Here is a 27,150-nt window from a genome sequence, read left to right on the forward strand (position 1 = left end):
CATTAACGATTATAGATGCAACTTACTTAGCTCTGTGTTGGGAACTGACCAAACACTTCTTTCTATAGTCTTTCTTTAACCTTTAAAACAGATCTGTGTTAAAGATTCTTTGCAAAACCTAATCAAACAATAACTTGACACTGACATTTAGTTCCTTAATAAGTCTTTTTGACAAACTGATGAACATTTTATAATGTAAATGTATAAACAGTATTTGTTTGAACTGTTATGCTCTTCGTTGGGATATTATGTACTGGGCTTACAGTATCCATAATGCATTCACAGTTATTGCTTGCTCATGCATGCTCAGAATCACCTTTTGTTTAGTGTTTGTGTGTTCTGTGTTTTAGGCCTGACATGGTTCAAAATGGGTCACCAAATTGTCTACTACCATTGCTTCCCATGGACAAAACAGAAAGGAAGAGAGGGATCGAGTGCGCCCAAAGGAAGAGAGGACACGAGAGGCCGTGAGAATGTGTGGGGTCATAACATTTTTTAACACACAGATTTCAGGGGCTGTTTAAAAAAGAAGTTCTGTATTAATTTAAAATTAAGAATTGTGTTAAGCATATAAATAGTTAACTTAGTTAGCTTTTGTGTCTTGTGTTCTTTTATACCCAACATTTTGTTATAGTTTTGAAAGAAACCACTAAGAGACTTATGATATTGCTTCATAACATTCAACTGACCATAACGAATACTAAACAAATATACATTTCTTGTACATTCTTACAACAGACCAAGTGCATGAATCATTGTTCGCCATATTTGGTTGTATATTGTTATATCATAATTTATAGCCTTAATAATGAACTAAAAACAAAGACACACATTTTAGGGAAATGAGTTAAATGTCTGTAGGTATTTTATATTGCTTTTGAGGGGTTAATAGATCTTTTTATTTTTTTCTGATATGAGTCCCAGGCATGCGTGTTGCATGCATATGAAAAGTTTCTGTAGCCAGCAAGTCAATGGCCTCAAATCTGATATGTACACAAAGTAGTACACAGCTTTTTGTAGAGCTCCGTAACAACGCCCCCTGGTGTACTTTGCGTGCTTTGCAATACTTTAAGGATATTTTATTAATATAAAAACTATTGTTATTAGTAATAAAATTGATTTGTTTTATTGTTTTTTATTCATTTATTTACATATTATCATTGACAACATATCACACGTATCAGGTTCACTATTACGAAGCCGCATTTTATTCGTCCCCTGTCGAGCATGCACAGACGTGTACTGCGCCTTTAAGCAGCAGCGCTTTTCTGATTGGTGGTCGGTTCGTCACATGAGGACAGGTCTTCCTCCTCTGAAGGGACAGAAGAACTGTGATCTTTGGACAAGGTAAAACAAACATGTTATCTGATCTTCATTACGATAAATAGTATTAATGTTATTTAATACTATTAAAATTGCGTTACGATTGTCAAGTGTTTCTAGTTACTGAGTGGTGAAGTTACACTTACAATAGCTAGAGAGCAAAAATATAACAGAATGTATGTGGTAATGTTTTTAAACAATTTACAGTTACAACATCGCAATTTGAGTCATTTTCATAAATGCATAAGCATATTTTATTTCTGTTTTAACGTCACAAGTTATTTAAGTAATGCTAGTCGTGATTTGTGTTCGTGTTATGTTTGTACTTTGTTGTCACTTTGAACTTTGTATTGAGTTGTGTTGTCAGACTTAACAACTGAATGATAAGTAATAATGACACTCACAGTGTTCTTACCAGCGAAAACACTTAGCGATGAGTTATTATTTGTGAATTATGCATTGTTGATGCTGTTGGGGCAGGAAAGGATTTCAAAGTCCTTGCAAATGTCAACAGTACAATGACTCGTATAAATAAACGGACTACAAATATTTCACAGCATTATTAAAGGCCTGGGTTACAGTTTAAGGATGTTCTGGACTGTGTGTCCCTAACTGGTAAACCTGAGAAAGTTAAACAAAGTCAGGAGTCTCAGAGAAAAGTCAGGAGACTCAGAGAAAAGTCAGGAGTCTCAGAGAAAAGTCAGGAGTCTCAGAGAAAAGTCAGGAGTCTCAGGGAAAAGTCAGGAGTCTCAGAGAAAAGTCAGGAGACTCAGAGAAAAGTCAGGAGTCTCAGAGAAAAGTCAGGAGTCTCAGAGAAAAGTCAGGAGTCTCAGAGAAAAGTCAGGAGTCTCAGGGAAAAGTCAGGAGTCTCAGAGAAAAGTCAGGAGTCTCAGAGAAAAGTCAGGAGTCTCAGGGAAAATTCAGGAGTCTCAGGGAAAAGTCAGGAGTCTCAGAGAAAAGTCAGGAGTCTCAGGGAAAAGTCAGGAGTCTCAGGAAAAAGTCAGGAGTCTCAGGGAAAAGTCAGGAGTCTCAGGGAAAATTCAGGAGTCTCAGGGAAAAGTCAGGAGTCTCAGGGAAAAGTCAGGAGTCTCAGAGAAAAGTCAGGAGTCTCAGAGAAAAGTCAGGAGTCTCAGAGAAAAGTCAGGAGTCTCAGAGAAAAGTCAGGAGTCTCAGAGAAAAGTCAGGAGTCTCAGAGAAAAGTCAGGAAAAGTCAGGAGTCTCAGAGAAAAGTCAGGAGTCTCAGGGAAAAGTCAGGAGTCTCAGGGAAAAGTCAGGAGTCTCAGGAAAAAGTCAGGAGTCTCAGGGAAAAGTCAGGAGTCTCAGAGAAAAGTCAGGAGAAAAGTCAGGAGTCTCAGGGAAAAGTCAGGAGTCTCAGGGAAAAGTCAGGAGTCTCAGGGAAAATTCAGGAGTCTCAGGGAAAAGTCAGGAGTCTCAGAGAAAAGTCAGGAGTCTCAGGGAAAAGTCAGGAGTCTCAGAGAAAAGTCAGGAGTCTCAGGGAAAAGTCAGGAGTCTCAGGGAAAAGTCAGGAGTCTCAGAGAAAAGTCAGGAGTCTCAGAGAAAAGTCAGGAGTCTCAGAGAAAAGTCAGGAGTCTCAGGGAAAAGTCAGGAGTCTCAGGGAAAAGTCAGGAGTCTCAGAGAAAAGTCAGGAGTCTCAGAGAAAAGTCAGGAGTCTCAGGGAAAAGTCAGGAGTCTCAGAGAAAAGTCAGGAGTCTCAGGGAAAAGTCAGGAGTCTCAGGGAAAAGTCAGGAGTCTCAGGGAAAAGTCAGGAGTCTCAGGGAAAAGTCAGGAGTCTCAGGGAAAAGTCAGGAGTCTCAGGGAAAAGTCAGGAGTCTCAGAGAAAAGTCAGGAGTCTCAGAGAAAAGTCAGGAGTCTCAGAGAAAAGTCAGGAGTCTCAGAGAAAAGTCAGGAGTCTCAGAGAAAAGTCAGGAGTCTCAGAGATAAGCCAGGAGTCTTTCACTTGCAGTACTTTATTCTCATCAAAAAGTCTCATACAGTTTATTTTTATAGATTCTTCTTGTTGAAGTGCCTTAGCTTCAAAGCATGAGTTTGCCTGGCGTCACAGATGGTAAATACATTTTGGGTGAGAAAATGACTGTGGACATCCCAGATCTTCCTAGTGGTCCAATGGACATCTACAGGAAGAAAGCGTCTTTCGATTGGAAGGGTATGATGAGGTTTCTGGAAGGTGACGAAATCATTGCGTTTAAGGTAAGATGCTCATGTCTTCAGTGTATCTCTGCTTTGTTTTAATATCGGGGTTATCAAATATTGATGCGTTTCTAACTCTGAGCAGCGTCACGTGTTCAGAACACTGGAGAATGACCCGCTGTTTGCCCGGCAGCCGGGTGAGGATATATCTATGGACCAGATGAGAGAGCTTACCTTTCGTCGCTGTAAACAGTTATTTAAATACAACTTTCTAACACAAGATGACATCATGCAAAACCCCATGACGTTGACAATCCTTAGCGACTGCCTGGGAATGTACGACTGGTCTTTAGGAGCGAAGTACAACCTCAATAAAGGGGTAAGCTCATTTTGCTACAATCACTCCTTCTCCGAGGTCCTTAACTGACGAAAATAGTCATTTAATTCAAATGCTATTAAAACCATAATCATTGATCAGCTTTATTTCTTTGAACTTTTGTTAGATGTTTGGAGCCACAGTGGCAAACACAGGATCTCAGAGGCACTTGAAATTTGTGAAGGACATTGAGGAGATGATGGTGAATGCTCCTTATGTTTACATTATTGTTGAACCATTACGTTCACTTATTAATCACTTTTTCAGGTTCAGTGTGCTGAATAAATATGCCCTTTATTTTGCTAGCAGCAATAAATGACTTTGCATAAATGTAACCTTGTTTAACAAAGAATATTTGTTGGGCTACTTTTATAATGTATATAAAAGTTTGGTTACAAAACTTTGCAAAAAAGTTTTCAAAAAACATGTTTTTTTATTGTGCATTCCAATTAATATCAATAAAACTGCAGTTGGTTTGTTTTGATTTAAGCCATAATAACAAAAGAAATACAGCTAACTAGCACAATAAATCACATTTATAAAAACATAATAAAAAACATGTTTTTTTCACCAATTTTTAAACAGAGTTATCTCATTTTGGATCAAAACTCTTCATTTGCATTTCTACATCTTACTTAGTTATAGTTCACCCCAAAATGAATATTTTGTCATGATTAATTCACCCTCTTTTCATTTCAAACCATTATGAGTTTCTTTCTTCTGCAGAACAAAAAATATATATTGTGAAGAAAATTGGCGACTTGCATTCACTTGCATTGGTTTTGTGTCAATACATAGAAATGAATGGGTGCCACCGCTGTTCGATTACCAACTTTCTTCACAATATATATTTTTTGTGTTCTGCGGAATAAAGAAAGTCATTTAGGTTTGAACAAGAGGATGAGTAAATTTTGGGTGAACTATCACTTTAAATTAATTTGACATTTAATGGAAGGCAATGCTGATTGTTTTAAAGCCATTATTTATATTTATAGCATGATTCAAAGACATTTTTTGTAACTTATTCTCCATAAAGACATTGGTGATATCAAACCACATTAGCCACTGACAGCATGTTTATATAGTTTGTATCTATTTTAGGCATTTGGATGCTTTGCACTGACAGAGCTGAGCCATGGTAGCAACACACGAGCAATGAGAACGACCGCCAGATATGATCCCAGCACTCAGGTAATTCATTATTACTTCCTTGTCAAAGAACATACAGTTTATTACCATGCTCTGCTGAATACAATGTCCAAAAAACTTCAACTCTAATTTTTTTTGCCTTATGTTCATGTACTGTGCACAGTGGCCGCTGTCTTCTCAAACTCTTGTGATTTTACCAAACTCTAGGAATTTGTGATAAACTCTCCAGATTTTGAAGCAGCAAAGTTCTGGGTTGGGAATATGGGGAAGACTGCCACGCATGCAGTCGTGTTTGCCCAGCTCTACACACCGGATGGAAAATGTCATGGCCTCCATTCTTTTGTAGTCCAAGTAAGAATGAAAATTTGGTTTTCTTGTGTGATGGTGTCTTGTTAAAGCAGTGTGTTTTAACGTAACCTCATTTTAAAGGTCAGGGATCCAAAGACCTTGCTGGCGATGCCAGGTGTGATGGTTGGGGATATAGGAAAGAAACTGGGTCAAAATGGACTGGATAATGGGTGAGTGTTCAGCTAGACTGTGGACTGAAAGCGACTGCAATTATAATGTGTGTCCAGTAGATGGTGACATGCATAAAGGGAATCGCCTTATAACGAATACGAATATATCTTTTGTTTGTATGAGGGCAATTCCTTGAAAATGTCAACCATACCATGAACATTTTTTTCTACGGTAACAGCACAGATTTTAACATTGGTGGTTCAAATACCCATGTGAGATCTCTCTTCAAATTTGTGAAGCATTTGTTTTATTTTTAGAGCATGATTTTTCATAGTCAGGTAAGGGCCATTTTCAGGATTGTCACATCCATAACGCTATATATTCCTCATAAATGGGCACATGAAAATGAATATAAAGTAACAATTTTATGTTCTAAGAGGCATGCCTTCTCCATTCATTGGGAATTATTGCTTCAGGATTGAGCATTTTATTTTACAGAAATCCTACAGTTTATAATCTCCCAAAAACCACATCCTTTTTGTCACATCCATAACAGATGTTTATTTCCCTATTTTTTTCATAGACTGACGTATTTTGTTGTTTAGACTCTATCAACAAGGATTCAGTAAAGTATAAACAGATGGTTCAATATAATCATTACAAATTCATTCTCTGAGCATTTTTATGTCACGTCCATAAGGCAAAATGTCACCTCCATAACGCTGGAATTGCCCATGAGTATTATAAACATGATGATGTTTGTACCAATGAAATCTGTAATATATGTTTTTTTTTTTCCCGCTTCAGTTTTGCACTGTTTCATAATGTGAAGGTTCCACGGGAAAACTTGCTGAACAAAACAGGAGATGTTACCCCCGATGGGTGCTATGTTTCACCTTTTAAGTAAGAACAATTTTGCAACTTGGTTATAATAATGTAAACAAAGTTTTCACAGATGCTTGGCAAAATGCACCACAAGCTGCAATATTTGATAATTGTATTATCATAGGAGAAAATGGTCTGTTTTGGTGTGTGTCTGTTGCGTAAACTGTTTTCTAAAGAGAAAGTTCCATTACGTCAGCACTTGTTTCCCAGCAGCTCTGCAAGATGTATAAGGAGGAATCCCATTGGTTTCTTTTCAAACAAACAGAGTTTTTAATCACAGTCAGTCTGTCGTTCTTTCTGGCAGAAATACATAAAAGGTTGTTCTGAAAACAAACAGAGCAGAGAGAGTGAGGTTACAGCTCTGTAGTGATGTGTGACGTCATTTTAATGTTTTGTTGGTTTGGACTGTCTTTCATGAAGAAACAAGCCATTGCTCCCCATTGTCTTTTGTTATTTTTCTGGTATTATCTTTTGTTTTGTGACTCTTTCATCTGGTTTCTTTTTCTGTCTTATCTTTGTCCTAACAACACAACCTCGCAGGACCCCAATAAGCGGTTTGGAGCATCTTTAGGGGCTCTATCTGGAGGCAGGGTGGGCATTACAAGAATGGCACAAGTCAATCTAAAGCTGGCTCTGACGGTGGCTGTGCGGTTCTCTGCCACACGCAGACAGTTTGGGCCTAAAGAGGATGAGGAGATTCCGGTGCTGGAATATCAGATGCAGGTACACAATTACACCTACGAATAGATTCCTTATAGTTGTCTCCACGTAATAGAATGAAAAATGGATAGGCAGCTTTTATTTTGACGATTGTTTTTATCCGCAGCAATGGCGTCTTATTCCATACCTGGCGGCAGTGTACGCGCTAGAGCATTTTACCAAAACCTTCACCGTGAACTTTATGGAGTTTCAGTTTGGATTCATGATGAAGGACAAAAGTGACAGACAGGTACAGATTAAACTAGATGAAAGAATTAAATGCTCTATTCTGTGTACAAACATCTGCAAAAACTATCAATGTGTTTATGATTAGAAACCACAAGCTCTTTCATTCAAGAACATCAGATTTTGTGTTATGAAAATATCTGATGAGTCGATTACCAAAGATTGATGTTGAGAATCTTCTGGTACTGTTAAATGCACATACTCTTTCATTATTTATCAGGCTGAACTGGGCAGAGAGATTCACGCCGTATCATGCGCTAGTAAAGCTTTAGCATCATGGACGGCCCAGCGAGCCATACAGGAATGTCGGGAAGCTTGTGGAGGACACGGATTCCTTGCCAGTGAGAAATCTCTAAATCTCATTTAAACAAATAAGCATCTTGTAAACAGTTTGATGATGACAAAACATGGTTTGATGATGATAGAACATATGTACAAAAAAGAAAAACATATGGTTTTGCAGCAACAGTTAATGCAGAATTTTCTCTTTTGCGTGAATTGTATTTTTATCCTTCCATTGATCTATCTGTCTTCAGTGAACCGCCTGGGAGTCATGCGCGACGACAATGACCCAAACTGCACATATGAGGGTGATAACAACGTTATCCTACAGCAGACCAGCAACTACCTGCTAGGCTGGCTTCAGCACAAACAACAAGGTTCATTTTTCTACTTTTATCTGACAGTTAACATCCAAGATTGAAGTCAAGATGTCTTTTCAAAAGAGAAAGGAAAGATAGAAATGACATCTCCTGTAAGCGTTAACAGACCATCAAGGCATCATATGATGGTTTTGTATTTATACACATGCTAATCTGAAGGGTTTTTGTGTGCTGTAAGTCGTGGATTTTGCATCTTTGTTTTAATATATTGTCCTGTCTCCATCTTTTGCTCTCTTTTTGCCTCTTTTCAAGGTCTTGGCAAGATTGAATCCCCCCTTGAGACTGTAAACTTCTTAGAGGACATGAGCAGCATTCTGCAGAGCAAGTTCACTGCTGCCTCAGTGGAAGAGTGCATGAACTCAGCCGGTACGCAACATTAACTCTGGACTTCTATTGCACCAATACATACAGACATATGTGACATCCATGCACCCTGCACATTCAACTACATGATATATAATGTAAATACATATACAGCATGTTGGAAAATGTGCCAAAAAAATTATCTAACTGAGCATAATGACAAGTTTAATATCTAGATCTATTTATTATACATTTTATTTGTTTCTTGGATGTAGATGTGATGTGTCTTTTTATGTGTTGTTTCTTATGCACAACCATTTGCAAACAAGAACAAATCCTGAATCCTCATTTTCATTTATTTTCCTCCTTGCCTACATTGTGATCTTATTTAGATAGTGAGGTTTTTTAGCACTTTACACTGCCAAACTTGACTTTGTATAATACGAGTTGTTTGTGTATAAACTGCCCTCTCTTTGACACAGTATCCGATGAGAACCACACCTTCACCGCACACAGAGTGAGAGCGTTAATCTTTTGTGGTTTTGTGTGGTTTACTGTAAAAAGTGCTCTATGGTGCTGCAGACGGCTCCAGCGGGAGTTTTACATCCCGAACCGAGCTGCACATCTGCTGCACATCTGCTCTCTTTATTGACATCATTCCTCAGCTGGTGACTCAACTCACCGTTGCTTGGTTACAGGGGTCAGAGGATCATTGTTTTCATTTCACGAGGATGGGAGTGGACTGTACAGAGTTTAACCAATTTTGTTAATGGTAACATCACGTGACAAAAGGACCAAGTATACAAAACTATACCAGGTGTAATACTGTCACACTGTATATCAGCTGTTTCACATTAAAACTTTAACCCCTCATTCTATACCTGTAACAGATTGTCTTTAGATGTTAAAATCGTTTCTAAACTTATTTTGCTGTATGTATTGTGGAGATGTTTGTGTGTACTAGCATTCTATCGACTTGTTCTAAGGAAAGAGAGCTGGTGTTGGATTGAAATTGGGTTGTTTGTTTTACTAGATTCTTGGGAAGCAATTTTCAAATCTTGTTTTTGTCAAATGTTTCAGTTTGACCCGTTGACACAATGATTTGGGTACTTAATAATTTAAACTTTCATCACACTGTTAACGTATAGCACAAATTCCTTGAAATCCTTCTCTCAAAAATTTCAGCCAAGCCCTCAACCATCCAAAACATGAGAATCCTTGTTTTTTTAGTCACGGTTCCCACCCAGATACCTCATCTATGATCCAATGTGTGCGTTCACCAAAGCTCAGAAAAACAGACCCTGTTTGGAGAATCGCTTTTCAGAATTCCCACCCCACTCATCCAACAGTACTTTCATACTTTTTAATCCATTTGACGTCATTTACTTTACTTCAACAGTGTTTCTGAACACAGCACTTTAAGGTCCAGATCTGTTTTGTTATTTCACTTGAAGCTCTTTCTCTTTTTAATGTCATTATAACATTTGTTCTCAGTTCCTCTGGTGGCGTATAAGTGGCTGGTGTGTTTTCTGCTGGGTGAGAGCCAGGAGAAGCTCTTGCATGAGAAATCTTCTGGACTGGGAGACTTTGAGGCCCGAAACAACAGCCAAGTATGTTTTAATCCTGACTTTATTGCCTGCATGATAAAACTCCCTAAAATCAAACATAACAATGTTTATGCTATTTAGATTTTTAAGATTATCCTGATATTTTATAGATTTTACACATGACAAACTGGCACATTTAAATGTTCAATGTTTATCGCTTTAGGTGTGTGAACGGTATTTATTATTAAAAGGATTAGTTAAATGAACTTTAATCCATAATTTACTCGCTATCATGCCGCCCTAGGTATACATTTTTTTTTCATCTGAACACATCTGAGCTTTATTTAAAGTCATCCTGGCTCTTTCCAGCTTTGTAATGTCATTAATAAAAAAAAACATTTTTGACGTTGATCAGTCATATAACTAATCCATACGACACAAAGGGGGTAATAAGAAGAATGTAGGTAATTATACAGTTCTGGGGCACTTTTGACTACAATTGTATTTCTTCCTAGTAAATGTTGGCCAATAACTGTGTGGTTACAAGCATTCTTCCAAATATCTTTCTCTGTGTTCATCAGAACACAGAAATTCATACAGTTTGGAAAAACTCAAGGGTAGGTTCACAGATTTTTTTTCCCCCTTTAAGTAAAGTGTAGTCTTAAAATGAAAAACTATGAGGAACGGCAGCATGCCGGCTCCACATATCTCAATGTCTCATGCATTGTGTCTCAAACCAATGAGGTTCGACATTGGGTGAATTCTTCCTTTAAAGCAGCAATTGGTAAGATTTTGTTAAAAATGAAAAAAAATCAGTAGTTCGTCAAGGATTTTATGGGAAATGCAATATATATGTTTGTAACCTGCAATTTTATGTTTAAAACGGAGATGGAAGTAAACAGGCAAAAATATTGATTGCAGCTTTAAAGAATAATATTTCATCTTGTAGATTTTACTGTGATTATTCATGTGTTACTAATGTGTTGTTGATCTTTTAGTATATGAATGATTAATGGAGTTATTGCACTTTAATGTTTTCCATTAGTACCTTCTGTAAAGTGACTTGTGTATAATGTAAAACAGACCTCTGGTTTCTCAAACATGTTTTAAACACTGAACAGGCACTTGGCTCAGGCATATCCATATTCAGATACTTAATATCTATACCACTGAGCTGCAAATCTACTCACACTAGGCATTTCAAAGAACTGCTGTGTGACTTCTACATCTTGAAGGATTTAGGTTTTTTTCTGTCTTATCAGATTGATTTAGACATGTGTATCTAATGTCTTGAAAGTGTGACGACCACTCGGCCCCCCTGGGTCAAAGTCACAAGCAGGATGTGGAAGTTTCTAGCATCATTTGTCTGATCTGCAAGTATCACAGGAACAAATCTTAACACAGTAATAGAACAGAATGAAATGAAGGATGATGGGTGTGTGTTTCTGGTATGAGGGACCAACCGCTGCAAATAACATGCAGACTGTTAAAAGGTCAGATGATATAATGAGTTTGGAGACGGTCCAGGCTAAGTCTCCACCCATAGCTGTAGTGTTCATATTAAATTTACTGTCACATGTCAGAGTCCTGCTTTAAATCACAGCTTAAGATGGAAAAACAATAATAGAAAAGAAAAACAGAACACCATGTGGTCTTTTAAATCAAGTCTTTCTTTCTTCTGCAGAACACAAAAGACTATATTTTGAAGAAAGTTGGTAACCGAACAGCATGGGCACCCATTCACTTCTATTGTATGGACACAAAACCAATGCAAGTGAATGGGTGGTTAACAACATTCTTCAAAATATCTTGTCTTGTGTTCTGCAAAAGAAAAATTCAAACAGGTTTGAAATGAAAGATGATGAGTAAATTATGACAGAATTTTCATTTTTATGTGAACTTCCAATTTAATATTAAAGGGATAGTTTATCTAATAACTCAAATTTTGCCGTTTATTTACTCACCCTCAGGCCATCCGAGATGTAGGTCACATGTTTTCTTCTGTAAAATCGTAAAGAAAATTGTTTGGTAAATCCGCAGCCCTCTCTGCTTCATATAATGGGAGTGTATGGGATCCACCTGTCTAAGAGTTCCTAAAGCACTTAATTCCAAAAAGCGGCTCCTGGCGACATGTTGATGCTATCAAAAAAACTATCAAAAGTTCCCTACATACAATACTGATAAAGTCTCATTCACTAGCAACCAGACACAAACACAATTACATGTTTTTTTTCCTAACCATCGCAAGTGTCTCGTCTGTGTGTCATGTCTTTTATTGTACCGTCACCTCCTGGCTTGGGATTATTTGGGTCAAACTGTCTTTGAGTCACTCTTGTCCTTGGGCAGCTTTGTAAATGCGGTACCTCTTACTAGACATTTAGTTCTTTGTTCAAGGGTTTTTTCCTCCTAAAAAAACGATCTTAAGAGCTCTTAGGTCTGCTGACCATTTACTTTTGTCTGTAAACGGACTTAGCTAAAGAGTAGGGGGGACCGGGCATTAGCAGTGGCGGCCCCGAAGCTCCGGAATAGTTTGCCCCTATACATTAGTAGCGTATTTGTATAGTTTGGCATTTTACACTATGTGAGAGCTGCTTCCATGTATTGATTTATTGTTTTTTCTATTGACCAGTTTTATTAGTGATATTTATATTCCCATATTCATGCACAGCACTTTGTTAAACATGTGGTGTTTTTTTAAAAGTGCCTTATAAATAAACTTTGAATTTGACTTTAACTCAAACATCTTTGTCTTTCTCTGTGATTTTAGGTATATTACTGTCGTTCATTGGCTATTGCTTACATTGAACACACAGTGCTGCAACGCTTCCATGACCTGATTCATGATGAACAGACTCCAACTGGTCTCAGATCAGTTCTTGGCCGTCTTTGTGCTCTCTATGGACTGTGGGCCATCAGTAACCACATGGCCATCCTGTATCAAGGTCAACCAACATTCACTACAGTGATTTTTAATACGCTTCTGCTGTTATTGGTTATGTAAAGTACATGAGTGGAACTCTGAGTTTGTTTCTGTTTTCAGGTGGTTACTTTTCTGGCCGACAACCAGTTGACTTCATTCAGATGGCCATTCTCACTCTCTGTGGGCAGGTTGGCAAATACATGCAGACAGTCTCACTAACACGTGCATTTCATGTCGGAGAAAGTTTTTACATTCAGGCAATTTCAAGCAAACCTCAACCTTAAGATGAAACAAGTTTTTACCAAATGTTTTCACCATTTAGATAATGTAGGTCAGGTTTAAATATCCATGTGAAGTCTCTCTTAAAGATTTAAAAGCATAGTTTTCCATAGGCAGGTATGTGAATTGTCAAATCCATAACTGTCTATATTCTTCATAAATGGGCACATGAAAAGTCAAGTTAAATCATTATTTCATGCTCTTTAAAAAGCCATTCCAACCCATTTGTTGGGTATTATTGCTTCTGGTTTGCACATTATAATTCACAGAAATCCTAGAAAGTATATTGTCTCTCAAAAGTGTCTTAAAAGTCTTTTGAATCTTTACATCTAGTTAAAGGATGATGCTGTGGCATTGGTGGATGTGATTGCTCCTCCTGACTTCATCCTGAACTCGCCAATTGGCTATGCAGATGGTGAGGTAAGAAAACATGTGCACCTGACCAGTGAAACTCACCAGCCTTCTATTGTGACTCTGAAAATTGAATCATTTATATGGATGATTGACTACAAACTTGTCAGTAAAGTATTTTAAAACATAATATACTTAGATAAAAATCTAAGCCACCTGCTACATCTTTCTTTGGAAATGACTTCATACGTGCTAAGTCAAACAGCCATACAGTTTAAATAGTTTGTCTTCCCTTTTTGAATAATGTATCTTATTATTTATCATTTAAAACCTCTTTAGAAATGTTCCACAGAGTCCTTGTGTTGCCTGTTAACTGTCACCCGTTCCGTATACGGGACACCTAAGTTTGCGTCAATATTTGTGCATGTAATTTCTAATCGATTCACAAACTATATATTATTGGAAAGGTCTAAGGTTCAAGAATACAGATTTCTTTGGTGTTTTATTCAAATAATTTATGTATGGAGGGTAATTGATTCTTTTTATAAAGAGTGTGCTTATATTTTTTGTTACCCTTTTGCGACCCAATTTTTTTAAATGTATTTTTTAAGAAAATAATTTGTTTATTAATTTTTTACAATAAACCTAACAACATACCTTTAATTTATTTTTGTGTGTGATTTTTTTTTTCTTTGGCAATAATCAGCTACTTTTCTTTTTTCAAACGAGACCAACCGTAAGTCTGTATTCCAAAGAATTCATGAGTTACCGCCATTTTAGTTCCAACATGCCTTTTAATGAATGGCTCAAAAAGGGCTCCGACAGTTAACAGGTTTTAATAAAGCCAAATGTCATTTGTGTTGATATACTGTATTGCTGTGTAATGCAATAAAAGGCTACACAGAAGAAACACATTGAATTGGCTGTTTAAGAGCTTTGTGAAATTAATTGTTCACAAAGGAACCAACCATAAATGTAGATATCTTCACCTTTAAAAGACTTTTTAATGTGGAAAGGCCACCCGTAATGTATACCTAAAAAATGTTCTAGTTGAGCCTCAGAGTTGATATCAAGTGAGGACATTACATGAACTTATGTTATTTCACCAGTAAAAATATTATCATTAAGTCACTCAAAGTACTTACAGATTTAGAAAATAAGGGCGACAAAAGTCAGAAGCATTTCTCCAGCCAGTCTATTAAATAAGCGTGCCTTGAGACTGACAGCAAGTGATGATGCAATGTTTACAGGAAAATCTTACAGTCAGTCTGTCACCGTGAGCAGGAACATTCTACATCACCTAATAAAAACAACAATTAACAGACCTTTGGGTGATTTGCAGATTTATTTCCACTATACAAAGCAAATGCCTAAAGCAGACTAGTTTAAACAAAACAATCCCGCAGGGCATTGCCCATATGGGTGTTTCATCATTTTATCTCTTTAACAGTCAAACTAGACATTATGGTTTCTGACTTATTCCTTTTACGAATATTCTCTCAACACTGTTGATGTCTTTGCTGGCAGACCATAAATTTCTAAGCAAACAAACATGGCTTTTATTGAAAATCTCTATTAGGAGGCCAGACAGAACAGTCACATACTGTACTGTAGATACACCCCACTGACACAAAGACCTTTTAACTTTTTCTCCTGCTGGGTGAGACGCTTTGGAATGTTTATAGTTGAGTAGATGTTTACTGGAACAAGACTCGCTCTGGTATTGGGTCAGTTCTCTGAATCCTTTTAGGTTCTGATAAAAGGATGACTTGATTTATAAAAGGTTTGACTGTTATTATCTGAGCTGGGGAGCTGTTACTGGTAATAAGTCACATGACCTGATTGTGCAACTCCAGAGTTTTCGTGTAGTTAATAACTTTTGTTCTTTCTTCATCTGTTGTAGCTCTACAAAAACCTCTGGTCCACAGTCGTGCAGGGCAAGAATGTCTTGGAACGGCCATCTTGGTGGGCTGAGTTTTGTTCAGACAAGCCTGCAGTTGGATCTCTCAGAGCTAAGCTGTAACTCCTAGCACTGGAGACTTATAACAAAGACAATTGCAGGATGTTGTCCGTATGTCCTGGTGTTCAGGCAAAGCCGAACTGTTCGGTGAGAAGTTTGTAAACTTGTTTTGAAAGTGTAATTCAACATTGATTATAACAGTTCATGACATAAATCATGTTTTTTGATCCACTACACATGAAAAACAATTGTATAGCACTTACTCAGTGCACCACTATAAAGTTTCATATTTGATTTTACACTAAATAAATCTTATTAACATATACATATTGAACAGGAATAGGTGCAAGGTGGTAACCAAACCAGTAACACAAACGTCTTGACACCTTAGCAGTAATGCACCTCATAATATTGATGTTCATTTGGAAACATAATATTACTAAAGAACAATGAATATACAGGTAGATGTAAGCATGATGTTGCACAATGACATGTTGATGGAGGGTAAATGGTTTTGAATGTAAATCCTTATTAAAATAAGTTTTAACAATATAGACTATATCGAAATAAATTCAGAATACTTTGCACAAAAGTCTTTATTTCCTGCATGAAGGTAAGTGCACCTGTATGATGTTCTCCCATGTTGAAGTTTATTACACAACCAGTGTATTATTTACAGAGACGGCTGATTCAGAGAGGATTCCCCTTTTTGAAGATTATTGTGTGATGCATCAGCATACTGAACACAGACGTTCTCTCTTATCATTTTGCATAAAGTTGGACCACATGGTGAGTGCAGGTGCATATGGGAATGATTAATAATGTGTCTACACAAGGGAGCTTTTGTTTTAACAACAAAACTACATTCCTCACATTATAATTAACAAATATGTTTGCACTACAGATGAGTGATGCTGTGGTGTGAGGTTGATCCTATAGTTCTACTGAATTAAATGAGCACAATGTTTAAAATGCATTAATGGCAGCTGGCAGAGTTATAGCTGTTGGTATGATATACTTTAGTGATAGCAAATGAAAAAATCTCTTTAAATTATGTCATTCCAAACCTGTATGACTTTCTATCTCATGTAGAACACAAATGGAGATATTTTGAAAAACTTTGGTAGCCAAACGACACTAGTCCCCATTATTTTCATTGTATAGACAAAACCACTGAGACATTTTTCTAAATATATTATTTTGTTCTCCACAGAAGGAGTCAAATACAGATTTTAAATGGCATGGGGGTGTTGACAGACTATTTATTAATCCCTTTAAAGGTCCAGTGTATGAAATTTAGCAGGATCTAGCGGTGAGGTTGCGAATTGCAACCAGCGTCTCACTCCACTCCTCCCTTTCAAAGCACTACGATGGCTGACTCAAGAAAAAGATTTCGGCACGTTTTCGCTTTGCCAAAGGAGATAATGGATTTGCGAAACACGCTCTGTCGAGCAGTTTGTCCGTTTAGGGCTACTGTAGAAACAACATGGTGAATTCCATGAAAGGGGACCCGTGGTGTATGTAGATAGAAATAACTCATTCTAAGCTAATAAAAACATAACACGTCATTATGTAAGCTTTTTATACACCTCTGAAGACATAGTTATGTATTTTATATTTTATTTCTGTCAATAGATCCTCCCAAAAGATAAACTTTGGACCTTTATTGCTTTATATCAGTGTTACGTTATTTCATTTTTTGGGACGCGAAAGTGAAGTGTTCCTAATGTTACAATGTTGTCCTTGATCGAAGTATTCAATGCCGAATTGACCCAGAGGAATGTAATTGTGGATTCTGAAGTCTGTCCTGTAAATGATTTGGATAAAATACAAAGTTAAATAAAAGAAAAACATACCTAAGAGTCTATGCAAATATACATATTGCACAGTGATCTTTGAATATCAAAAAACCCTCACTTCATTTTTCAATTCCTCATATGTTGCATGTAATTCGTTCCTTGACATCTTTAGTGCTCTCCATCTGCATGTGTGAAACTGTCTGCATTCCACATGCATTCACTGCATTCAAGCGTGCGCTACAGTGTCAAGTCTGTGTTTATGTTCAGGACAAGCACACACCTTTTCACACACACAAACCGATCCGTACTTGGAAGCTCCCCCTTTAATGACAAGAAGTGTACAGGACATTTGTAGTTGATATGTACCATGTACATGCAATGCATGGAATTCTATACCTTGTAGTATAGCATGGCATTTCCATTTCAGTCCATAAATGTACTGTATCTAAATTGATATCATATGATGTTACAATAACAACCACTAGGTAATGGGTTTGACTCACAACGAACACACAAACTGATAAATTACAGTAATTCTAACAAGTATTTCAAACAAACATTTCATGTAATCTTTGTAGAATCAATGGCCACATATAGATCTGTAACTGAGTATTATTGCAGCACACAAACACCCTGCATAACAAGTCTTTGTTTAAATCATTTTTTTCATGCTTTGTCTTTGTTTACACTACTAGTACACAGCAAGATCCGTTCCAGATTCAACCACTTGGGTGTGTTGGCCTTGCACTTCAGTCCAGTAATATTCTGTCTCCAAACTCAGTCAACTGTCACACGGTCACTTGTGACTATTCTTCTGACTTTTTAAAAGATGTGACTTGATCACATCTTGTTTAGATCTTGTTGTTTAAGACATAAATGCAGGGAAAGTTGATTTATCGATACATAAAACATTACTAATATTATGTTTGTATTGCTTTATGGTTTTCATCAAAATTAAATTTGATTTTAATTCAATTAGAGCATGTTTAATGATCTTGGAAGGTAAACAGATGCTACTGAAGCAGATAAACTTACATTGTTTTAGGAGTAAGCCTTTATTGTCAATGTGCGCCAATGTTCTTTGGCTACCAACGTTTTTCAAAATATCTTTTGTGTTCTGCAGAAATCATACAGTCATAGGTTTGGAGTGATGTCAGGGTTAATAAATAATGAAAGAATTAGATTTTTTGGGGGAACTATCCCTTTATGTGACCACATACAGTCTGTTAAACAATACCGGTTTTTAAGTTTGGGATTTGGGCGGAGCATGTTTATCTAATCCTACCAAACACAATCTGAAGAAAAGAATGTATTTGGGTTTTGCTGGTTTACACGTGGCATGCATCTGGGATTTGCAGTACATATGGTCACCTTGAATACTTTAAGTATTGGGAAGAAGTGGAAAAAATTTCACTAGAAGCAGAATTTGGTTAGACCACAACGTTTACTGCCTTTCCACAGTATATATATATATTCTGAAGCCCTTCATGTCAGTCTAAACTAAATTGTAGGTCTTGAAATTACAGCATAGTTTTTCCAAGTCTATTGGCTAATTCAAAATGCAGGTTTAACGTAAACATATTATTTTTTGTTTCTGATATTCAACTTCTATATATTTTGGATCATTTACTGTGTGGGTTTTTATAACTTTTTAGAATATCAGGGATGATTGATGCAGAGATGGGTTCTTTTTTTATTGTTATAGTAATTAAATAACAAACTGTATGTGTGTACATGGTTTCAAAGGACGTATGCGCCTGGCCCGAAGTTAACAGTTAATCAGTTGACTAGTAGATAATAATGTAACTATTTACATTTTAATCGATATTAATATTAATTAATATTAATATGTTATAATTGTTTTAAATGATCAATTTGTTGAATTTGGTTGTATGTTAATTTTATTAAATAAATAATATGTTGAATGGGTCGTGTAACTTTGTCGCATTTAAGTTTAGCCAAGTAACGTTTTTTCTACTGGTAACATTAAGGGTAAATATGGATTTTTAAATATCATCTGTTGCTCCTCAAAATATGTGGCCGTGTGTCATGTCTGGATTTTGCTGTCCAGAACTGCAGAAAATCTTTGTGTAGTGGAAAATTCTGTGTGTCATCCATGAATTTCTAGCTCAAATAATGACTAATACTGAATCACTAAGCCTGATTTTAACACACAAATGTAAACTTAAACTGTATATACCTCATTCATACATAACTTGATTTACTGCTATCCACTAGTATGCCAAGTGATTCTTTTCAAGTTTATTTCATAGATCCAGCTGAATCTCAAAATCCATAATCATTGTGTAATGGATAAACAAAAACTTCTGCTAATAATTTTTTTTACATATTTATAAAAACGTGAACAGAAGATGATGTCTCATTTTGATATCGGCTTATACAAAAATTTAATTATAAAACTTGATAAAAAAGGTAACAAATCCTCGCACAGCAATTGATTTACGCCACTGGTGTCCCAACACAGATTCAGCATTGATAGTTTGAGAAAGGGAAACAAGTCTTACATTTACATTTATGCACTTGGCAGACGCTTTTATTCAAAGCGACTTACATTGCATTACTATACATTTGTCAAGTATTCATATTTTAAATCCTCGTTCATTTATAAGTGTTTAGGTTTCGTAGAATTTAAGATATTTATTTTAATGAAATTCCTCCTGACATTTCATTGTGGGTTGACCAGTTCTCTCACAAAAAAAACTGCTCAAATACCACCAGCTTTGTCTTCTATATGAAATACAGCACTGCAAGTTTTCCTAAATCAGTCTTCTCTTCAAACCTGCTTCAAGAGACAGCACTAGATGAAGTGCTTTTCATATAAACTCTCTTTACAGAGATTTGACCTGATTGTTAGCTTTCTCTCTGCTTGTTCAAGAGATCGTTGGTGTTCATGATGCACCGACTGCCCTTCGGCCTTGAATGCACATGATTTAGCCAATGTCGTCCTTGATGATTTACATTCGCAGATGATGACATCAGTGCATGATGACATCAGGCTCGATGTTGAAGAGAAGATCGTCGTTGCCACGGCGCACCTCCAGCAGCAGGGTCGTGTCTCTGTTGAGCGCTTCCTTCAAGTCACTGGTGCTCATCAGCGGCTCTCCGTTCAACTTAACGATGATGTCACCGTCTCTGATGCCCCCTCTGAAATCCATTCAGACAAACAAAATAATCATATATAATATGTCAAGATTTCAGTGTCTTCAGTGTAAACCGGACACAGGCTGAGATAAACTGCTTTGCTAAGAGTTCCAGCCGTAATTAAAGCCTACAGAGCATCTGGTTTGGTGGATGCTTACTTCTGAGCAGGGGAGTGAGGAACCACCTCATGAACATAGATCCCATTGCTGACATCAGGGAAATCTGGATCCTGCTGCCTCAGCTCTTCCACGAGGCTGTAGGAGACACGAGACAGGACTCGTTCACATACACATACACACACATCATGGCAGTGATGCATGTCTATTGTGTGTTCAACTGCGAAGGACACTCACGCTTCAGTGATGGTGAGCATTCGAATTCCAACGAAACGTTTCTTCACTGATCTCACCTCTGAAACACATGACATGTGGGTTAAGACATTTCATCCGACGAGAATAAAGCCCACGTTTAGTATCAGCGAGTTTTGTCCATGTACCTTTGTTTTGCTTTCCAAGAGAATCATTTAAAAAGCGAGTGATTCTGTCTGAAGGAATGGCAAAGGAGATTCCTGCAGCCACCTTCAGGGTGTTAATACCAATGACCTCTCCATCCTCATAAAAGATCAATTTAAAGGAACCGTTAAACACAGAATTGATGTGTTTCAGTATTCAGTCTGATGTCAGAGAGGGATAACATATTTACCAAATTGACAAGCGGTCCACCTGAGTTCCCATACTTAAAAGAAAAGAAATTCATGTTAATTGTTGTAAATATTGTTTTATAGTTTCTATTATTTTCATGCCATATTTGTGCCAAATATAAATTGAGAAAGATTGGTAACATCTGTTGTTGTCGTGCTCTGTGTCTTACATTGATGATAGCATCTGTCTGGACGTAATCCATGTCGGAGTCCCGGAGACCCAGTTCTTTCCCATCTCTCTGTGCTGTGCTGACAATTCCTGTCGTCACTGTGTTCTGCAGCGAAAAAGGGCTGCCGATGGCCACCACAAACTCCCCCGGCCGCAGGTCTGCGGAGTGACCCAGTAGTAAAACCTGCAACATTTTCTGCACGGGAGGTGGAAACAGGTAGTCGATCTTATAGTTAATTAAATCTTTATTATAGGTTTCACAGTAGTTAACAACAGATTTAATAAGAATCTGTGTTACCTGTGGGTTGATTTTGATAGTGGCGATGTCAGACTTCTTATCGATGTCTTTGATAGTGGCCTCATACACGTCTCCATCACGCATCTGTACTTTGAGTCTTTGGTGACCCGACACAGGCGTGGTGCTGGACACCACATGGGCATTGGTCACGATTAGGCCTGTCTCTGACATTACAAAGCCTGATCCACTCGATAATGGAACTGTCCGGCCAAAGAGGGGGTGACTTGGGGTCAAAAGTGGCAAATGAAGTTATCATCATATGGTTTTATACACTTTGGTGTTATTGTCTACACATTTTTAACCCCTGTATAGTGTTCAGCTCTTAAATCAATACAGCCACACATTTTATGTAAAAACACGAATGCTAACTTTTTCCCAATTAAAAGCAAAAGAGACAGCAAACAATTGTTATTTATTTTTGTTAAATCGGGTGTACTTAGAAGAATATGGGATGCGTATGAAAGGGAAGACGTGTTTATCTTAAATAAATTAAAATGCCTGAGGTTGAAAAAGCAATATTCGTATCATAGTTTTAAAATATCTTCGAACAGACCTGAACACCACACAAGGGTTAAAAGCTATAATGCAGTGTAACTGAAATTATTTAAAGGTGTTATAAACATGGTGCTTGTTATTCAATTGACTGGCTTTTGCACATTGCTATGTCAAGTTTCAATAATTGAAGGGATGGTTCACCCAAAAATTAAGATTCTGTCATGATTTTCCCAAACTGTATTAATTTCTTTGTTCTGTTGAACACAAAAGAAGATAACCAAACAGTTTTGGGGCACTATTGTCTACCATTGTTTTTTCCTTACTATTATACTATAATAATGCCCCAGAACTCCCATTCTTCCAAATACCTTTCTTTGTGTTCAACCTAAAAACAAACTTAATACAAGTTTGGAACAACTTGAGGTTGACTAAATGATGACAGAATTTTCCTTTTTAGGTTGAACTATCCCTTTAACAGTATGTACAGATCAGAGCATGTTCATTTTTACTCCAAACAGCAGTGGCTCTCACACAGCTATGTTTACAAAGCACCTTCCTCATGCCCTCACATTCCCTCCTCACTTTTAAAAACACTTTACAGAAAGTTACTTTGAAAGTGTTTGGTTTATGGTGTTTTACTCACTTGAGGAACAGCTCAATGTGCACCACAGCAGGGGCGATCTTCTCCACTACGTCAGCAATGAAGTTAAATTTGTACCTTGGGCTGCTGGGATGTGTGGGACCTGTACTGGCAGAAAGAATAACTTACGTTACTTTATGACAGTCTGAGAAAATGTATTCCTAAAATCGGATCAAAGAGGCATAGCTGCCTAAACACTGCATCAGCTCCTTTGAAACAGTGCATATTATAAGCATGTGCGTTGTCTGGGAATCAAACCCATGACCTTGGCATTAACAGTCTACAGGAACACATCATTAGCAGGCATGCCATGTGTAAATACTTCCCTGCAGACCCAGATGGCATGGAATGATGACAGTTGTAGAAAAGCCTTTTTAAACACAGGAAATGTTGCTCTGTAATTGGGTCTAAAATCAGGGGGTGGTTTTTATGCTTGCATGCGTTTGTGTCGAGTTTACAGTGTGTGTTTGCGTGTGTGTGTGTGTATGTGTGTGTGTGTGTGTGTGTGTGTGAGAGAGAGAGTGAGAGAGAATAAAGTGCTGTCTTCAGTAAAGATTTAGTATTTAGGGCATGTTATTTTCTGCAAATATCTGGGTGTTTTTTTCCTTTCGCTGAACTGCTGTTTCCTGTGACCGGCACACACACAGCCTGACTGTCCTACTGACCTGAAATGCCTCCAGTCTGGCTTTCTGTCTCTGATTTTCAGGCCAATTAAGGAAATCTGCCTTCGATAGAGAATTTTCTGCTTTGTATTACATATAACGTCATTAGCCTTGGCAACATTGGACAATTGCATTTCTGGTACGGTTGGTACAGCATCACCAACCAGACATGCATTAATCTGCCTCTTTGGAATGTACCATAGTGGCAAAATGATGTCCAGGCAGAGCATATTTCTACAATCATCATCTTAGATCATCTTAGATGATCATCATCATCATTTAGATCAAATGATAAAAATATGAGGTACATGGTACAACATTGTGCAAAAACTAAACTTTTATTGGACAAAATTATTCGGCAAAACTAAAATTACAGCATATCAAGGAACATGGCTTTTATTGTAATATCTAAAAAAACAAAGAAAAACAAAAGAAAGCTCACAGGACATATAGCACACGTTGACTATAATTGTATCTTTTATTCATATCTGTTGATCCTCTCTTGTACTAGTATTTTGTAGCCATATAGCTTTGTGCATGTGTGGTGTGTTATTTTTGGCCGAGCCTCCTTACATTTTTCTCCAAGCTGAGCTTCATTTTACACTCCAAGCACAACTGAGCAACTTTTAAAATATTTGAATTAAGAGCAAAGGCGTCAATTTTTGTAAAAAGTTGGACATCAGGTTTAGCCAGGACTGTAGATACAAGTGGGAATTCCCTTCTCAAGCATAACAAAAGACTTGTATTACTTTTAGTGTCTTGTGCATACTGCAGCTATTAGATGACAGAATAAACTGTCTCAAAATATTGGTTCAAATAATTTGTAATTTGAATGTTGTAAGAGATCACAGAAAGCATGCAATAAATCACACTCCACTGTTCATCATTAATCAAATGAAACAGCCCAAAGAAAAGCACATTCCGATACGGATGCATCACGGAGTTGTGATCATATTTCGTCCCATTTACTGTAGATTAATTCTGACAATAACTGTCTTCCCATTGAGAATGCCACCGAACTGAGCGTCAGGCATGGAGATAAATGTGTTCATGCTCTCAGTAGTTTCCACGTTCACATTTTCCAGCCTGGAGTGATGAGCAGACCAGACACCCTGAAGAGCAGCTGAACACACAGTCTGGTGGAAAGCGTCTCTTTATAAGACACTGGGTTGCTTAGTACAATGTTTGCAATGTTAAGTGTTTTCTTAGACTTGCTAGAATAATAGTATATACAGTACAATAGAATCAAAGACAGTATATTACTTTTTAATGCAATAATGACTTGTTGCTTCCTGGTTTATTTTGCTTAGAATGTTGGGTCCTGGTTAACTAACTAACCGATACACTCGGCAGTATGGGCAATGGCATCAGAGGTCAACGGTAACCTATGGGTACTGTTAGCACATTGGCCTCTTTTAACCTAGTTTTCCTATTTTTATGTGCAGAAACACTATCAATCACAGCTGGATTCACCAGAAGTGTTCTTGCTCTTAATTTCTCTCCAATAGAAGCTGTTCCTGGTCACCTCATTCACAGATAACAGGTCTTCAGAGACATGCTACCATTTCTATTAGGTTCCTCCACCCTCTTCCTTCAAAATAACATTTTATTGCTGATCTAAAGACTGTTTCTTTTAGTGATAAAGGATAGGGCGTTGGTAACTAGGGCTTGCCTGAGATCAGAGCATAGGGCAACCTCCAGTGAGAAGCCCACAGGAAATCATGGCTGGTGTACAGAGCACAAAGCAGCTCTGTTTCCTTGCTTTCATGTGTGCGGATGAGAAATCTGCAGATGTCATTTGTATGTCAAGTTTAAGGCCACTGTTTAAAATGTCTGGGAAGGACCATCCGTTTACCCGTGCAGTTACAGGATGATGGTACAGTAGCTATAGCGAAGTTCAATGGTGTTATATTCAGAATGTGAAAATGATGAGACACACTTACAGTAACATAATGGACTCCTTCATGGTGGTGTTACTATTGGAGCTTATTGCCTGCAGTTTAGCAACAGTTAAGGCCCTAAAGAGAGTATGTGTGATCATTTGACCTAGATTGTATATTATTGGACAGTAATTGTTTCTGTTATTGCTATTGGACGTTACTTCATTTTAAAATAGGAGGTCAGAAATTGTAGGTGGTTTTCAATAGTGTAAAAAGGCTTTTTTAAGCATGCTTCCTTAATCTGATGTCCACATGAGAGGATTATGTTAAGGGTTTAAGAATGGAAAATATCATTGGCTTGGTATATAAACAATAGAAGTCTATGAGATGCCCTCATGTATGGATTCAAATGTGGATGTGACCCTTTTGACGCTTGCTTATTCTTTATTTATATACTTTATAATCACACTTTAGAATGTAAGTAAGCTCAACAAAATAACTCTGGAAATAAAATTGGAGTAAAAATATCAAAACTATGTTATATTTTAAATCTTTAAAGAAGACAGCCTTTGCATAGAAACTGGTTTTGGCTTTTTATCAAGCCTTGAGGTTTTAGCCCTGGAAAGTTTTTTAAACAGCATTGAATAAACTCCCATCTATTCTGGCCTCTTTCTGGCTGTTTTATTTCAGAATTATTTGGTACCAACCATTTATAATAAAACAAAATTAACTAAATGGTTGCAATTTTAAGACATTAATGTTAACACATATCTTTCATAGACATATTTCGTCAAACAATATAAGGATGCACCTTCAGATCATTTTTTTTTTGCTGATGAACACAGAGAAAGATGTTGAGAAAAATGCTTGTAAACAAACTGTTCTTGGCCAACATTGACTACCATATACTAGGAAAATATTACAATGGTAATCAAAAGTGCCCCATTTCCTTTCATACATTCTTCAAAATATCTTATTTTGTGTTCAGCAGAACAAAGAAATGTATAAAGACATTGATCGTATATGGTAGTTTGTGGTGGCCAAGAACTGTTTGGCAACAAGCAGCTTGAAACAACAATTCATGACAGAATTAAAATGTTTGGGTGAACTGCTACTTTATGATCCCAAGAAACTTTACTGAAGTGACCCTAGTTAGATGGTAGGCTACTATTATTGTGAATGCGTTAGCATTTTAACATGCACCCCCCTCTGTTTAATACACAAATAACATACCTTGGTCAGTTTTACAGGGTCCTTTGTGTAAATTTGAGACTCCGGGCAGACCCTGCTGCAGCGCTTTCCTGCTCGCGGCTTTCAGCTGGCAGATGTTACCGTACGTGTTGCCGTCACTACCGCACAGTTTACTTCTGTACCGGCACTGACATACGCCTTTGGACAGTCTCTTTCCAGACGGATGCCTGCACTCCAGCCCGTCCCCGCAGGGTAGATCGTCTTTACGGCCGCAGGGCTCGCCCTCGCCCTGCGCGCACACCAGACAGCAGTTGCAGCGATCGGGAACATAACCGCTCGGACAGCTCGGACTCGGACACATGCTCACATCGCAGCGCTCCGGACACTTTGCTTTAGTATCCGCGACCACGTAGTTTAAGCAAAACAATACTGACACATAGAAAAGGAGCTGCATTTTTGTTTTAAAGCGAGGTAGGTTAAAAGCTTAAAAGCGAAACGTTTTGCAGTTCAGTGTCCTTTTTGGAGATCACCATTACGCATAGGATTTCCAGCGCAAAAGCGATTTCAGATTGAGCTGTGAGGTCGATGCACTGGTAAAAAATATATATAAAATCTCAAGTACAAAATCTCAAATAAGTTTGTGAAGTGGAAGTCGAATGAGGAGAAATAGTTCTCGTCCAGCCAACGCGCACTCTGGATAGGCGTTGAAACAACTGACTCTACTTAATAATGTGATGTGAATCAAGCCTTTGTCGCTGGTGATGATATATCTGATCACAATCTCTCTCTCTCTCTCTCTCTCTCTCTCTCTCTCTTTGTCTCTCTCCCTCCCTCTAGAAGGCGGGGA

General features: G+C 37.5%; 2 protein-coding genes across 4 annotated transcripts; one reads left to right on the top strand and one right to left on the bottom strand.

Annotated features, from left to right (window-relative positions):
- Window positions 1-1,279: 1,279 nt before the first annotated feature.
- Window positions 1,280-19,036, top strand: acox3 (acyl-CoA oxidase 3, pristanoyl). 3 transcript variants are annotated; one of them, XR_008905062.1, is made up of 19 exons: window positions 1,280-1,347; window positions 3,331-3,531; window positions 3,617-3,850; window positions 3,975-4,049; window positions 4,949-5,038; window positions 5,204-5,347; window positions 5,426-5,514; window positions 6,263-6,357; window positions 6,879-7,063; window positions 7,167-7,289; window positions 7,506-7,626; window positions 7,822-7,944; window positions 8,200-8,313; window positions 9,745-9,860; window positions 12,565-12,739; window positions 12,838-12,905; window positions 13,330-13,416; window positions 15,251-16,096; window positions 16,588-19,036. XR_008905062.1 is itself a non-coding variant. In XM_056735842.1 (18 exons), the coding sequence occupies exons 2-18, from the start codon at window positions 3,364-3,366 to the stop codon at window positions 15,368-15,370; spliced, it is 2,127 nt and encodes a 708-aa protein (XP_056591820.1). In that variant the 5' UTR covers window positions 1,280-1,347; window positions 3,331-3,363; the 3' UTR covers window positions 15,371-19,036. The 3 variants fall into 3 exon arrangements, 1 of the variants encoding a protein (XP_056591820.1); XR_008905066.1 differs by having other exon boundaries at window positions 17,802-19,036; XM_056735842.1 differs by having other exon boundaries at window positions 15,251-19,036.
- Window positions 19,037-19,497: 461 nt separating this feature from the next.
- On the bottom strand, window positions 19,498-27,053 carry htra3b (HtrA serine peptidase 3b). The gene is made up of 9 exons (XM_056736042.1): window positions 26,346-27,053; window positions 22,574-22,673; window positions 21,436-21,658; window positions 21,139-21,333; window positions 20,971-21,003; window positions 20,765-20,879; window positions 20,622-20,679; window positions 20,427-20,522; window positions 19,498-20,271 (listed from the first exon to the last, which is right to left on the bottom strand). Exons 1-9 carry the CDS (start codon window positions 26,755-26,757, stop codon window positions 20,103-20,105), a joined length of 1,401 nt encoding a protein of 466 aa, XP_056592020.1. The 5' UTR covers window positions 26,758-27,053; the 3' UTR covers window positions 19,498-20,102.
- Between the last annotated feature and the right edge of the window lie 97 nt (window positions 27,054-27,150).

The sequence above is a fragment of the Triplophysa dalaica genome, chromosome 1, assembly GCF_015846415.1.
Source record: "Triplophysa dalaica isolate WHDGS20190420 chromosome 1, ASM1584641v1, whole genome shotgun sequence".
In the NCBI taxonomy this organism is placed as follows: domain Eukaryota; kingdom Metazoa; phylum Chordata; class Actinopteri; order Cypriniformes; family Nemacheilidae; genus Triplophysa; species Triplophysa dalaica.

Excerpts from the sequence above, each read along its gene's own strand:
- acox3 (XM_056735842.1), top strand. The coding sequence starts at position 3,364 with ATGAGTTTGCCTGGCGTCACAGATGGTAAATACATTTTGGGTGAGAAA. Across the intron at positions 5,348-5,425 it reads TCCATTCTTTTGTAGTCCAA|GTCAGGGATCCAAAGACCTT; the intron begins GTAAGAATGAAA and ends CTCATTTTAAAG. Across the intron at positions 7,064-7,166 it reads TGCTGGAATATCAGATGCAG|CAATGGCGTCTTATTCCATA; the intron begins GTACACAATTAC and ends TTTTATCCGCAG.
- htra3b (XM_056736042.1), bottom strand. The coding sequence starts at position 26,757 with ATGCAGCTCCTTTTCTATGTGTCAGTATTGTTTTGCTTAAACTACGTG. Across the intron at positions 21,004-21,138 it reads AGACAGATGCTATCATCAAT|TATGGGAACTCAGGTGGACC; the intron begins GTAAGACACAGA and ends TTTTCTTTTAAG. Across the intron at positions 20,680-20,764 it reads TCTTGGAAAGCAAAACAAAG|AGGTGAGATCAGTGAAGAAA; the intron begins GTACATGGACAA and ends CATGTGTTTCAG.